Source organism: Nycticebus coucang, chromosome 10 (assembly GCF_027406575.1).
Source record: "Nycticebus coucang isolate mNycCou1 chromosome 10, mNycCou1.pri, whole genome shotgun sequence".
NCBI lineage: Eukaryota > Metazoa > Chordata > Mammalia > Primates > Lorisidae > Nycticebus > Nycticebus coucang.
The window spans coordinates 45,294,714-45,311,218 of record NC_069789.1 but is presented as its reverse complement, the minus strand read 5'-3'; the positions used below and the strand labels follow the sequence as shown (position 1 = coordinate 45,311,218).

General features: G+C 34.3%; 1 protein-coding gene across 1 annotated transcript in view; it reads right to left on the bottom strand.

Moving 5' to 3' along the window:
* USH2A (usherin) overlaps positions 1–16,505 on the bottom strand; it is an 868,259-nt gene that overhangs the window by 743,197 nt on the left and 108,557 nt on the right. The window contains exons 5-9 of the mRNA XM_053607912.1: positions 14,593–14,656; positions 12,342–12,636; positions 11,236–11,420; positions 10,539–10,760; positions 9,001–9,094 (exon numbers count right to left, since the gene is read on the bottom strand). Coding sequence (XP_053463887.1) covers positions 9,001–9,094; positions 10,539–10,760; positions 11,236–11,420; positions 12,342–12,636; positions 14,593–14,656 — 860 coding nt within the window. The remainder of the gene's footprint in view (positions 1–9,000; positions 9,095–10,538; positions 10,761–11,235; positions 11,421–12,341; positions 12,637–14,592; positions 14,657–16,505) is intronic.

Genomic DNA, 16,505 nt, shown 5'->3' with positions numbered 1-16,505 from the left:
TGCCAAATGGCAGTAATATAATTCACAAAAGCCCTGTTTATTGAGTAATACCATTAATTGTTAGCATAATACTGTGGAATTAAAGATATTTCTTTTTGGACTGTATCCAGGTATTTAAAAAGACCAAGCATTCCAATAAGAAACGAATGACTTACATTAAAACATTATTTTATAAAGTGGAACAACGTGAAAAATCATTTGAATAAGCATATTTACAAACTGTTGTAAGACAACTTTTCTGTGACAAATAAGTCCCCACATGTAATCAAATATTTCAAATGATAAAAGGAGACTGTCATGCCTATGAATGGTTTTATAGAACTATTTATTTTTAATTTTCAACACATTGAAAATATAATAAAAGCAAGAAATCATTCAACTAAACTGTCGGTTGACTTCTTCCCTTCAGTGGAATTGGCCAAACTTTGATAAGTAATTTATATTTGGTGTTTTTTAAATTGTTGGATAAATTTGTGAATTATCAACATCTGTTAAGGAGAAAAATAACAAAAGTTTACTTTTTATTTCTTTTTTTATTATTATTAAATCACAGCTGTGTACATTAATGCAATCATGGGGCACCATACACTGGTTTTATAGAGCTTTTGACATATTTGCATCACACTGGTTAACATAATCTTCCTGGCATTTTCTTAGATATTGTGTTAAGACATTTATAGTCCACATTTAGTAAGTTTCGCATGTACCCTTGTAAGACGCATTGTAAGTGTGGTCCCACCAATTACCCTCCCTCCGCCATTTCCCCTTTCCTATATTCTTAGGTTATAATTGGGTTATAGTTTTCTTAGGAAAGTTATAAATTAGTTTCATAGTAGGGCCAAGTACATTGGATACTTCTTTTTCCGTTCTTGAGATACTTTACTAAGAAGAATATTTTCCAGCTCCATCCTTGTAAACATGAAAGAGGTAAAGTCTCCATCTTTCTTTAAGGCTGCATGATATTCCATGGTGTACATATACCACAATGTGTTAATCCATTCATGGGTCCATGGGCACTTGGGCTTCTTCCATGACTTAGCAATTATGAATTGGGCTTGGGCTGCAATAAACATTCTAGTACAAATATCTTTGTTATAATGTGATTTTTGGTCTTATGGGTATATAGAGGAATTGTAAGATCAAATGGCAGGTCTATTTTTAGATCTCTAAATGTTCTCCAAACATCTTTCCAAAAGGAAAGCATTAGTTTACATTCCTACCAGCAGTGTAATGTTCTCTTTTCTCCACATCCACGCCAACATCTCTGGTCTTGGGATTTTGTGATATGGGCTAATCTTACTGAAGTTATATGATATCTCAAAGTAGTTTTGATTTGCATGTCTCTAATGATTAAGGATGAGCATTTTTCCATGTCTGTAGGCCGTATGCCTGTCTTCTTCAGAGAAGTTTCTCTTCAAGTCCCTTGCCCAGCCTGAGACGGGATCACTTGTTTTTTCTTGCTAATATGTTTGAGTTTTCTGTGGAGTCTGGTTATTAAACCTTTGTCAGAAACATAACCTGCAAATATCTTCTCCCATGCTGAGGGCTGTCTGTTTTCTTTACTTAACTGTGTTCTTGGCTGTGCAGAAGCTTTTTAGTTCAATCAGGTCCCCGTAGTGTATTTTTGATGCTGCTTCAATTGTGCAGGGGGTCCTCCTCATAAAATATTCGCCTGGGCCAACTTCATCAAGAGTTTTCCATGCACTTTCTTCTAGTATTTTTAGAGTTTCATGTCTGAAGTTTAAATCTTTAATCTAATAAAATCTATTTTAGTTAATGGTGAAAGGTGTGGGTCCAGTTTCAGTCTTCTACAGGTTGCCAGCCAGTTCACCCAGCACCATTTGTTATATAGGGAATCTTTTCCCCACTGAATGTTTTTAATTGGCTTGTCAAAGATCAAATAATGGTAAGTAGCTGGATTCATCTCTTGGTTCTCTATTCTGTTCCACACATCTTCCTCTCTGTTTTTGTGCCAGTACCATGCTGTTTTGTTCACTATCGATTTATAGTATAGTCTGAGGTCTGGTAGCATGATTCCTCAGGCTTTGTTTTTGAGTAATGTCCTGGCTATTCAAGGTTTTTTCTAATTCCATATAAAACGAAGTATTATTTTTTCAAGATCTTTTTTTTTTTTTTTGTAGAGACAGAGTCTCACTTTATGGCCCTCGTAGAGTGCCATGGCCTCACACAGCTCACAGCAACCTCCAACTGCTGGGCTTAAGCGATTCTCTTGCCTCAGCCTCCCGAGAAGCTGGGACTACAGGCGCCCGCCACAACGCCCGGCTATTTTTTGGTTGCAGTTTGGCCGGGGCTGGGTTTGAACCCGCCACCCTCGGTATATGGGGCCGGCGCCTTACCGACTGAGCCACAGGCGCTGCCCTTTTTTCAAGATCTTTAAAGAATGATAGTGAAGCTTTGATGGGATTGCATTACAATTGTATATCGCTTTGGGTAGTATGGACATTTTAGCAATGGGTGATTCATCCCAGCCATGAGCATGGCACGTCTTTTCATTTGTTACCATTTTCAGGTATTACTTTTCTTAGAGTTTCATAGTTCTCTTTATAGAGATCTTTCATGTCCTTTGTTAGATAAACTCCCAAATATTTCATCTTCTTTGGCACTACTGTGAATGGAATAGAGTCCTTGACTGTTTTTTCAGCTTGACTATTGTTAGTATATATAAAGGCTACCGATTTGTGGGTGTTGATTTTGTAACCTGAGATGCTGCTGTATTCCTTGATCACTTCTAAGAATTTTGTAGTAGAATCCCTGGTGTTTTCCAGATATACAATCATATTATCTACGAAGTGTGAAAGTTTGATCTCTTCTGACCATATATGGATACCCTTGATTGCCTTTTCTTCCCTAATTGTGATGGTGAAAACTTTTATTACAATGTTAAAGAGCAGTGGAGACAATGGGCAACCTTGCCTGGTTCCTGATCTGAGTGGAAATGATTTCAATTTAACTCCATTCAATACGATATTGGCTGTGGGTTAGCTGTAGATGGCCTCTATCAGTTTAAGAAATGTCCCATCTATACCAATTTTCTAAAGTGTTCTGATAATGAAGAGATGCTGGATATTATCAAAATTTTTTCTGCATCAATTGAATCACACAGTCTTTGTTTTTTAATTAGTTTATGTGATGAATTATATTTATAGATTTACGTATATTGAACCAGCCTTGAAACCCTGGGATAAAACCCACTTGGTCATAGTGTATAATTTGATGTGTTGCTGGATTCTGTTGGTTAGGATCTTGTTGAATATTTTTGCATTAATAGTCATTAATGATATTGGTCTATAATTTTCTTGTCTTGTTGGGTCTTTTCCTGGTTTGGGGATCAAGGTGATGTTTGCTTCATAGAATGTTTGGGTAGTATTCCTTCTTTTTCTATATTTTGGAAAAGGTTGAGTAATATAGGTACTAGTTCCTCTTTAAAGGTTTGGTAGAATTCTGATGTGAAGCCATCTAGTCCAGGCTTTTCTTATCAGGGAGATTTTGTATAGCTGATGCTATTTCAGAACTTGATATAGGCCTTGAAATAGGCCTGTTGAAAACATTTCCACTTGATTCTGGCTAAGTCTTGGAAAGTGGTGTGGTTCCAATTATTGGTCAATTTCCTTCATATTTTCTTATTTCTGAGAATAAAGTTTCTTGTAATATTCATTAAGGATTTTTTGAATATCTGAGGAGTCTGTTGTTATTTTATCCTTGTCATTTCTGATTGATGAAATTAGAGATGTTACTCTTTTTTCCAAAGGTTTCTCTATTTTATTGACCTTTTCCAAAAAACCAACTTTATGATTTATTGATCTGTTGTATAATTCTTTTGTTTTCGATTACATTTAATTCTGCTCTAATTTTGGTTATTTCTTTTCTTCTACTCAGTTTAGGATTGGAATGTTCTTCCTTTTCCTGTTGCTTTGGATGTATCAGTAAGTTGTTAACTTCCTTTCTTTCTGTTCTCTTGAGGAAGGCTTGCAGTGCTATAAATTTCCCTCTTAGGACTGCTTTTGTGGTATCCCAGAGGTTCTGATATTTCGTGTTTCCAATGTCGTTTTATTCCAAAAATTTGGTAATTTCCTTCTTAATCTCGTTTATGACCCAGCTATCATTCAGCATAAAGTTATTTAACTTTCATGTTTTTGTATGAGTATGCAGATTCCTATTCTTACTGAGTTCAACTTTTATTCCATGGTGGTCCAAGAAATGCAAGGAATAATTTCTATTCCTTTAAATTTACTAAGGTTAGACTTGTGACCTAAGATGTGATCGATTTCGGAATATGCTCCATGGGTTGCTGAGAAGAATGTGTATTCAGTTTTATTGGGATGAAATGTTCTGTAGATGTCTGGTAAATCCAAATGTTGGATGGTTAAATTTAAATCTATAATTTCTTTGTTCAGCTTCTTATTGGAGGATCTATCGACACTGCCAAAGGAGTGTTGAAATCTCCGACAATTATGGAGCTGGAGGAAATCGAGTGGCTCATGTCTGTTAGAGTTTCTCATATAAATTGAGGCACATTCTGGTTGGGTGCACAAATATTAATAATTGAAATCTCATCATATTGAGTATTACCCTTAACAAATATGAAGTGACCATTCTTATCCTTCCTCACTTCTGTTGGTTTAAAGTCTATTGTGTCTGCAAATAGAATTGCAACACCTGCTTTTTTCTGATTATCATTTTCCTGAAATATAGATGACCATCCCTTCACCCTGAGTCCATATTTATCTTTTAAGGTAAGATGAGATTCTTGTATGCAGCAGATATTTGGCCTGAGTTTTTGTATCCAGTCAGCCAACCTGTGCCTCTTTAGAGGACAATTTAAGCCATTTATTTTATTGGAGAATATTGATAAGCTGGTAGAATTTGGGGTATTGAGTTTTTCAAAAGTCCAGTGGACATTTTTAATCCTTTCAAAACTGTGGAAGTTGGATTTTGATCAAAAGTTTCTGAGTGAGTTTACTTTTGTGGTATAGGATTGCACTGGTGGTTATGGAGGTAGGTCTGAGAATGACCTGGAGACCTGGTTTAGTTATGGCACATTTCTTCAACATATGAATGTCATTAAAGTATTTAATTTCTCCATCATAAATGAAACTCAGTTTAGCTGCATATAGGATCCTGGGTTGAAAGGTATTTTGTTTTAGGAGATTAAAAGTTGATGAAAACCCTTTTCTAGCTTGAAAATTTCATCAGAGAGATCTGCAGTCATTCTAATATTCTTCCCCTTGTAGGTTATGGTTTTCTTATGTCTGTCTGCTTTCAGAATTTTCTCCTTCATATTAACTTTAGTGAATTTAATTATGATGTACCTGGGGAATGTCTTATTCAGATTGAATCGGGCTGGGGTTCTGAAACTGTCTGCTATATGAATTTTAGGATCTCTTGGCATGTCTGGAAAATTATCTTTCATAATTTCATGGAGAAGATCCTTCTTTGAATTATCCCAGAGCTTTCTGAGAGAATGATCCATTTTTGCTGTCCCTTTCTCTTCCTCTTTGAGAGTTTGGGAGCATTCAAAAGCTTTGTCTTCAATGTCAATGTATTCTGAACCTGAATTATAGTTAATTATTTCACTAGTTTGTAAGGCAACAGTCACCACCTGAGACCAACCCTGAAAATCCCAACTTGACTTCTGAAACCAATCATGAGCCTCCATTCATTTAATGGCTCTATTTTTAAGGGAAGCATGAAATCATCCAGGAATCATAAAATATCAAACACTTAACTGTGAGCAGTTAGTGAGAGAGAAATAAAAAATAAGACAGGACCTCAAAAGGAAATGAGAGAAAAAGAAAGTTTCAGACTGACCAGTCAACACAAAACAAAAGAAGCTTAAAAAAGAACATGTCATAAGAAAGTATTAATCAAAATGTAGGTTGCAAATACTAGACACATGTAGTTCAAGTGCCTTACTAAATTCATTGCAAAACATTTTTTGATTGAGTTGTTAGTAGATTTGGGGAGGAAAAGAAAGGTTAATGTAAAAAATCACTGATTACAAAGAAGTGTCCATCTTAAGTGATCAAAAGAAGACCCAAGGAAAAATAAGCATTACTTTAACTTGAAAATCTAGAATAAGTCAAAGTGGCCAAAATTTAAACACACAATTATGGAGGGGGCTTATTAAAAATGGGATTAATCAGTTAATCTAATTAATCTCCTTTCTGTGACAATATAAGCCATACAATGGAACATAACTAAAATCAGTCTTTTTAAAAAGATCTTTTTTTCATGATATACTCATCAAATCAAATTCAAAGACACTAGAAATGTTTAAAAAATGATTCCTTTTTAAAAATTGATTCGTGGGGAAGACTAAATGTAAAAAATAAAAGACCAACAACATAAAACAGTAATCTGAAAATAAATTCAAAAGGATTTTTTACATGTAAATAGGAAAGTTTTAAATAGAGCACACAGAAAAAGAAAGGAGGCCATGACCAAGTCAAAGACTCCTGAATTGAAAACTGAGGAGCTGGACTATATTATAACGTGCTAGAGGAAGTCTCCATTTTAGATAATATTCTTGCCATTGAACTACATACATTAATTTTACAGTTGAAAGCAAATAAAATTAAGAATCAGAAGACAGAAATGGAATTCAAAAACTTTTGACAGATGTTTCTTAAAAAATCAATACCCTCAAACAAATTATACACAGAAGTAAAGTGACTAAATCCAAGTACAGGGCATAGTCCAAGTTCACAAACCACACATGAATTTATGAGACAGTACTATTATCTTAAAAGGTAAAATATATTAACATGCACACCCACACTTTAGTAACAAAGAAGATACGATCATAACCATTCCATACACTTGTCGTGAAAGGAATGCTTTTTAGAATGACAGAATCATATGATGCAGTTCACTGTATTTGCAACCTTGTTTTAAATACATATGGTCAAATTATCCTCCCAAAATATTGTACCATTGGCAGTCCCACCAATGACATATGAAAGGCTATACTCTCACGTGTCCTAATATTCAGTAAATACATAAAATATAACCCAACCTAGTTTTTAATCAGATTCAAATATTGCTTTTCATTTCAAAAATTATGGAAAAAGTTTAAAGACTGATAATATTTTTTTTTTTTTTTTTTGTAGAGACAGAGTCTCACTGTACCACCCTCAGGCAGAGTGCCGTGGCGTCACACGGCTCACAGCAACCTCTACTGTGGCTCAGTGAGTAGGGCACCGGCCCCATAAGCCGAGGGTGGCAGGTTCAAACCCAGCCCTGGCCAAACTGCAACAAAAAAAAATAGCCGGGCATTGTGGTGGGTGCCTGTAGTCCCAGCTGCTCGGGAGGCTGAGGCAAGAGAATCGCATAAGCCCAAGAGTTAGAGGTTGCTGTGAGCCGTGTGACGCCACGGCACTCTGCCCGAGGGTGGTACAGTGAGACTCTGTCTCTACAAAAAAAAAAAAATATATATATATATATTATCAATCTTTAAACTTTTTCCATAATTTTTGAAATGAAAAGCAATATTTGAATCTGATTAAAAACTAGGTTGGGTTATATTTTATGTATTTACTGAATATTATCATTTCTTCCATTATAAATTTCTATTTGTTCATGTATTTGCTCTTTTACTAGCTGTTATAGTTTTCTTAATGTTTTTTCAATGCTCCTTGTGTCATAGGGATCTTACCTCTTTACCTGTTAACATGATGGAAATATTTTCTAGCAATCTATCGCTGTCACTACATTGTCATGGTGTTAGTCCTTATACTGTACAGAATTTTAAATTTTTACATGCCAGAATATTTTGTTAATTTCCTTCATGGCTCCAGATATGTTTGTTTCCGTTTGTATTTCATTTGTTTGGCTTACAAAGGCCCTCAACTTTAGATTTAAAGATATTCTTCTAATCTTTATTTTAATGGATTCATAGTTATTTTTACATTGAAATATTGATGCTGCATGAATTTTTATACATACTATGAGGTAGGACTCTGACTTCTTTTTCTTACATACTGGCATCTGCTGGTCCTACACATTATTTACTTGAGACTCTAGATTATTTACTGTTGTTATTGGCATGATGTTGCTGCTGCAGAAGCCCCTTTTATCTCAAATATTGTTGATGTTATTGCTAGATACTTTTGACAACAAATATCTCTCAATGTTTTTTCATTTACCTCTTATGCCTAAAGATTTAGCTAAATGTTTATCTTAATTATGAAATTCTCCCTTACAATAATAGAAAAATTAAAGCAATATAATTCCTAAATCATTTTCCTACATATTTTCAAACTAATTACTTATAATTCAAACCCATTACTTATAATTGAGATAAATACATAAATACGCCCTACATCTAAAGACATTTTGGGAGGATAGACACCTTTGTATAAAGATTGTTAAAATGTAGAAATAAAGCCTTTTTTTGTTGTTTTTGTTTAGTGTCAGACGTTAAGATGGCTTTAAAATTATATTATAAAATATGAAGGTCAAGCACAGTGGTTCACATCTATAATTATAGTAATTTAGGAGACTAAGACAAAAGGATCACTTGAAACCCAGAGTTCAAGACTAGGCTGGACAACATACAAAGACCCTCATCTCTATAAAAAATGTAAAATATTAGATAGATATGGTGGCATAAGCATATAGTCCCAGCTACTCTTCTGGTCCATAGGAGGTTTGACTCTAAGCTATGATGATGCCACAGCACTCTAGCCCAGGCAATAGGCAAGATCATGTTGATGAAACAAAGAAACAGTAAAGGAAAACCTTAGGATGTGGGTTCACTTGCAATTTCTCTCATTGAGATTGTTTAGAAACACAATTTTCATCTTATTAATGACTTATTTTTCTCTACAAAAGCTCTCTAGAATAATTGACATTTGGTTTCATATTGATTTCTTTTTATAATAAAGTTGGACTAGGAGTAAGACCAAAATTAAGTTCATAGAATTTATAATCAACATCACTACTTTTCTTTTAGATTTCCACACATAAAACAGAACTCACGTGAAGTCCTTCAGTGAAGCTTTCTTGAGAGCAGAGGCATCTATATGGCTGGCTTGTTATGTCACAATTATCAGCATGACCATGGCACTGACATCTGCAAATGTGAGCATTACACACTCCTAAGACACAATACTCAACTGTGTATATACAGGGTAGACATAAAGTTCACATGTAATTTAAAATACTTTAATATAGTAAATTGCACACTAACTTTATGTCTACCCTGCACTTAAGGCCTCATGAGTACATACATGGTGTGAATCCAATAAGGATGACAGTATTTTTAGTCAATGCAAAAATCAGTTTCTCTTTAATCATGTGAATATTCATAAAAGTTTTGAATTAATCTCGAATTTATTAGAAGGACTGCCATCACTACCTAAAACACACTATACTGTAAAAGGTAATTTTCAAGCCAACCCAGAAAGGGAGAATGGCCTTTTTTATACTTATTTCAACCATTTACTAAAGGAAGGCATTTACTGAAATAATTTAAACTACACTTAAGAATATAAAGTTTGGAATATACTGCAGAATAAAGTTAATGAATTTCAATTCTTTTATTCTTTACAAAGTATTTAGTATTACTTTTTTCATTACACTATAACATGTTGGTATTCTGGTCTATTTTAAAAATATACTTTGTTCACAAAGCATATTGTTCCTTTAGAACAACGCATTCTAAATATAATCTATAAGCACATTTCTATGAATATGGTTGGCTGCCTAGTTTTGTAAATATCTTTTTAATACTGTAATTCATGTTAATTATTATAAGACATTTATAAATTTCTTAGAACACATCATATCTGTTCTCTAAAGGAAAACAAGTATTCCCCACAGAACTATGATCTGTGATCTTAAGTAGTTCAAGCCCCATACTTAAAAATACTTTGTGGTACTATGGTCAATGGTCACAACTCCAAATCTAGTTTCTTTTCTTTGCTTTTAAGAATATTTCAAGGCGGCGCCTGTGGCTCAGTGAGTAGGGCCCTGGCACCACATACTGAGGGTGGCGGGTTGAACCCGGCCCAAGCCAAACTGCTGCAAAAAATAGCCGGGCATTGTGGCAGGTGCCTATAGTCCCAGCTACTTCTACTCAGGAGGCTGAGGCAAGAGAATCGCCTAAGCCCAAGAGCTGGAGGTTGCTGTGAGCTGTAACACCATGGTACTCTACCATGGGAGACAAAGTGAGACTCTGATGAAAAAAAAATAATAATATTTCAAAATTATGTTACAGAATCAAGTAAAACATTTAATAAGTTATCTCTAATTCAGATTCTGAGAATCATAAATTCTAAATCAAATAGCTCTTGGAAATTGAGTCTATAAAATATTGTATTATTTACAGTGAAGACTCACCAATCTCCCTAAAATATGTTAGAGTAGGAAACCATTTCAAAAGGTGAAGCTTGGAATTTGGATTGGTCTAAAATCTAAGTTAATGTGTTTTTAAATAAGTGTGACAAAACCTTGTTGAAAAATAAGACTTACAATAAAAATTACACTATAATCAAAACCTTGGTGATGAACACTACCTTCCACTAATGGTGATTTCATCCACGGCATAGTATCTGCGTCTGAGGTTGGCAGCAGTCTCAGTTGTATAGTACTGTCCATGGAAATGAAACCTTATTTGCGTGGCTTTTACAAACTCTTGAAGAGATGGGGTATTATAGAAGTCATTGTATCCCGGTCGAAAATTTGGTCTAGGTGACAGGATGCTAAATGTGACATTGCCGTGGGAATATGGAGTGAATCTGTGGGTGAAAGACATTTGACATTATGAAAATCTCATCATATTTTCAATAAAATAGAATTCATGACTTTGAGAAATTATACTACATGGTATCAGAAAGAGCTTATACTCTTCATTCTGGGAAAACAAAAACATTCCATATATTTCTTATGCAAACAATACAGGACCATCACAGAAAGCCACATTAAAACATTTCTTGAGAAAATAATGAAAACTCTATTAATACAGATAACTAGCTAAACAATCTGGAAATCAGATTGTAGAGTATCAGTGAGATTACAAATATGAGTCACGCTAATGTCTTTTGTAAGAACTTTAAACATAATTTAAAACTCAATTTAGGAAGGAAGCATAGGAGAATGTGCCTTAACATAGTTGGTGATACAGGAAAGTCTCTACTAGCCTGGTGAGTTAGCTTACTTGTGGGTTATTACTAACTCATCAGTATATTATAATTATTTAAAATATATGCATACTTGGAAAGCTGAAGACAGTTGACAGAATCAGGATTTTCCAAATTTCCATTGTTTTTCATTCCAAAAACACTGCAATTTCTAGCAAAATACTGCCAGTCTTCCCAATCTAAACCATCCTCCTTTTTTCTTTGAATCCTTATTTCTGTTGGTTGCAGACTAAAGAACTGAATGATAATATAAAACACCTGAAAATGAATGTTAATTATTATAATTGAAGTTTTAAGTTTGACCCATCAGTATAAATCAAATCATGGAATTCTTAGATTAAAATATAATGGATTACTTTCCCATAATTATAATTATCAAATATTTATTGGACATCCAGAAACTGCATAGCCCTATAGTAAAAGCAATATATTCTATAATTGTATATCCATCCCTCTTCTCAAGGATTTTATAAATCAAAGAGCAAATTAAAATAGCTTCATATAAAGACATGAACAAAAAGCATTACTTTCATGAAATAAAAGTAATTTATATTTCTTCTTAAGTAGTTATTTATAAAATGAACCTCAGTTTTTAATTTGTACTTAATAAAAAAATGTTTTAACATTTCATAAATATCGTTTTAATAAAAATCTCTAAAAAATAAGGACCCACATACTATCTTTAAGTTACTTTTATTTCCTATAGTAAAACACATTACTTTCGTGAGGTAATGTTCAATTGTCTGGTTCAGCTTCCTCCTTGTAATGAGGTTGAACTGTATCCACAGATAGACATGGCCAAGTCCTAACTCTCACCACACCTGTGACTGTGACCTTATTTGAAAATAAGATCTTTGCAAATATAATTAAGAACATTAAGATGAGATCATCTCGGATTTAAGGTGGGCCTTATAAGAGAAAGAAGAGCAAGAACTGATGCACGCAAAGAAACAAGAAAAGAGGGCATGTGAAAACGAAGGCGGAGATTAAAGTTATACTGCCACAACCCAGTGACACCACAAGCCACTCGAAAAAGAAAGCAAGGATCTTCCTGAGCCTTTGAAGGGAGCATAGTCCTGCCAACTCATCAATAAATCTCTTGTTTTAAGACATAAAATTTCTGGTAATTTGGTACAACAGCCTCAGGAAATTAATGCATACCCCATTGTTCCTCATTACCTGATACTGTCCATTTTCCAAATCTACTGAAATAGTCACTCCTTGATTAAGCTGGGCAATGTTTGTAAACACATTTGAAACCCATGTAGTACCAACATCATTATCATTGACAAAAGAGAGAGGATGGGCTTCAGGATTTAACCGTAACACTCTGTCACTGGTTGTATCTTCTGCATCATTGGGAATGCAGTATCGTTGCACCATGGGATGGACCCGAGGGTGGCTGCCAGGGCAGCGGCAATGTGGCTGCACGTGCAGTCTGAGCAGATCTCCAGAAAAAACTTCCATAATCTCTCTGCAGGAGACAGAAGGAGACTGTGAGAGCTTAACAGTAACAGAACTTCTTAGAGCTGTCACAAATAAATACCACTCTTTCAGTGTTGTGATGAGTATGCATTTAGCTTTAATAATTTCATAAATGGTACATAATAAAAATGGTACATAAAACTCATTCCTTGCCAAATAAACATTCTCTTAAAATGCATACCAAAAACAGTATATTTTCAATCTTAACTTCATACACAAAGAACCATGCACAAGCCCTTGTCAGATTATCAAGATATGATATTTAAATATCATAATATTTTACTTTGTCTACCGATAATAATATAGAAAGATAATATAAATTCAGGTTGTTAAAGTGACTTACCACTGAAAGTGAACAATAATATATTGAAAATAATTAGTTATAGTTAATGTCACTGGTTCATCCATGGAAAAGAATTAAGAAAGCAAATATTATTTTATCTGCTTCTGTTTTAGGCAAAGGGACTGAGGCCAAGGCCATTTGTCAAGGGTTTCCTGTGACTCATCTGTACAGATCCTGGCATCCTATAATGCTTCAGTGGAATCAGATCATATAACAGCTGCCAACAGTCAAAGAAGAATGCCAACGCCAGGTAGATATATTTAATTTTCCCATTAAGGGCAATATACTTGTTCTAGACCTGAATTAGTCATTCTATTTATAGGAATCCTTCCACACAACACCTTCCCAGACATTTCAAGTAGGCCAGCAGCATTAACTGATGTCTCACTGGAGAGTCCAGGCTTCTCTCAGTCCCTAGCGGGGCAATGTCAACCAGCTCTTCCATTCACTAAATCACATGACATGACACCTTCTTTAAATCTCAGTGGTATTTTTTAACTGATATCAGCTTTTGAATGGGTCCAAAAGCTGATATCCAGTATAGAATCTCTGCCTCCAAAGAAAAACTTTATTCCCAAAGAATTACTGTAACACTGTTCTTTAGCATTTTAGACAAAAGTGATCTAAAAGGAAGTGAGGGTGATGGCAGATTATCTCCCCCAAATTACGTTCCAGTGCCACCATACTCTTTACTGAGGCACCTCTTGGTTATACAGGCTAATAGAAAATGGATGCTAATGGATCCACCACTGATCGAGTACAAGGTACCCAAGAGCAATGATTCACAAATTAACAAGAGCTAGTCTTGTCATTTGGAAGTTCACCCAACTGATCTATATCATCCCTGAAGAAATATAAAACACATTCTTCTTTTTACTTTTTAATGACATAAATGAGGCCAACTCATCCATACAACAAAATACTATGATATCATCACATCATAAGTCAGGGAAAAAGGCTCAGAGACCAACCTAAGCAGAATTTTACTCAAACTGCTCTAAATAGCAAGGGAATCTGCATGCCTTTAAGGAACCCTAAGAAAAAATTTCCCACTCTTATCACGATGAGGAAATACTTCATTAAAGCTAGCCTAAGTCTATATAATTATCTGTTCACCAGAAATAGAAAAATACAAAATACTTCAAATACTCATTCTTGATTCCAAGTCTAATAATCTAGTCTCATGAGCATTTCCCATATATCAAAATAATTAATCGTTTTCATTGTTCTATATTCTCTGGTAGTTACAAACTCCACAAAGCAATTTAAAAATGCAGTAGCAGTGTTTTAAGTATTAGCAACTACTTCATATAAATCATTTAAATAAATGTATCCAAAATTCTATAAATCATTCAACTGTTAAGCTTTTGTAGAGAAAATTCTTTGTAAAGAATTTGATCCGTCTCATAAGACATTACCTGATAGAGGAACATTAGTATATAACAGCCATAGACTAAGCCAAAACCACCACAGTAAACATTAATTAGGTCATGTTTACCAAATTCTGTAAAGATGAAAAATGTCATAATCTTCATGGTTCTCTTATTTAAGTGAATTCAACAGTTATCCTTACATTTCTTGCATTCCTTACATCTGCTTTACCTGTTTGTAAGTGCCACTTGGTATAATCGAAAATCTTGCATTCTTCCAACAAACTGCTCTAAACCTGCAAAATACAAAATAACACATACATGTATGTACATAAGAAGTCTCAGATATCTTGTGATATTACCTTTGAAGCCATAAAGCTTTAAAATATATTTATTTCACTGTCCTTTCAAATTCTCACAGCTCAATTTATATTTTGCTAATTCCACATGAATAAAAACTATAAAAAGATTTATCTCCATAGACGTTGCAAGAATTAAGTCAAAGTAAATACCTTGGCCAGCTTACTTATCAACCTAACTCATGGATTCCTCCAGAAGTTCTTTCTCAAATAAAATTGCTCTCTAGTTTATAAACCCATAAATCTATCATCTCATCAGTCTTAAATTTGATTATCATCTGCTTCCAATTACAATTTCCAGACTATTTGCCAGGAGGAACAGTCCTCACTCTCACATCCCACCTGCTCTAGCTCCCAGATCCAGAATCTCTGCTTGAGTCCTCTCCAAACACAGACTAATGCCTGGTCTAGAAAATCTCCAATAAATAAGAATAAATTAAAGACCTACAACTCATGGGTTCTGAGTTATTCACAGACATCAACAATATCCTAATTCATTCTCAAAACTTTATAATCTCATGAGTATCCTTTTAAGATAACTAGTTTTTGTTTTTTATTAAATCATAGCTGTGTACATTGATATAATCATGGGGCATCATTCACTAGGACCAACCTACATTGAATTATATTTATATTCCTTCCAGGAATTTGTAGATATTAACCTTAATTCACGTCTTATTGTATCTGCTTAGCGAATATTCACTGAGAACTTACTAACACAGATAAGACCATGAGAATGAGGACTGAAAAAATTAAGAAAACTAGCACCTCTGTGTTTTTGTGTTGCGTTTTAATGAAGAGGAATACTTGATAAAAAGTAAAATTCTGGCTAGGCTTTGGATCATGGGAACACAAAACAGTATGGGATCTAATATATAATGCCGATTCAATAATTGTGTTTTTTAATTAAAATTGGATCAATGCCCAATTCATCAAATGACCATTTCCCAAAAAAATGTTTCTTCTTTTAACCATTTAGTTTTCACTCTGTCCTGATAAAATTTTAAGGAATGTTAGATTTATGTTTGCAGCTGCTCCTTATGGGTGCCCTGGAAGAGACTGGAGCAGAGTGCAGATCTGATGAATAAAAGATGGAAAGTAGAATTAGCACACAGCATAGGCTGAAGAAATGATCTCAGAAGCAGGAGGAAACTAATGAGCAGAGAAGGATGAGACTTAAAGAGCATAAGAAGAACATGTCTGTGAGTAGGCATATTAATGTATATATTCAAATTTTTTTTTTGCAGTTTTTGGCCAGGGCTGGGTTTGAACCTACCACCTCTGGCATATGGGGCCGGTGCCCTACTCCTTTGAGCCACAGGCACTGCCCCATATTATATTATATTTATTTTTATATTCATATTAAAATATATTTTAGAAAACAAGAACATTTTATATGAGTATTTCTTCATGAGTATAAATATTTTCAATAGTTATATTCTAAGAAAATATATATTTATAAGCTCCCTTTCTGCCCGAGTCTGTCTTCCCCATGACCTACAAGCTAAGGCCCACAGGAAATGGTGTTTTATCCAGCCTCCTACTCTTCCCTATAGGAAGAATTTCTCTACCCTATTCAGACCTAAAACAGATAACTGCTATCAGCACAAATAATTATTTCTTCAAGTCATGTTATGAAGATGACAAAAAAATATATACTAAAATTTTGCAGAAAACTTTTGAAGGTTTACAATATAAATTGCTTTAAAAATTATAAGTAGTCAAAACAAATAATAAAACATGGGTAAACTATCCATGCCGTGACCTGGCCATCCAGGTAACTTGT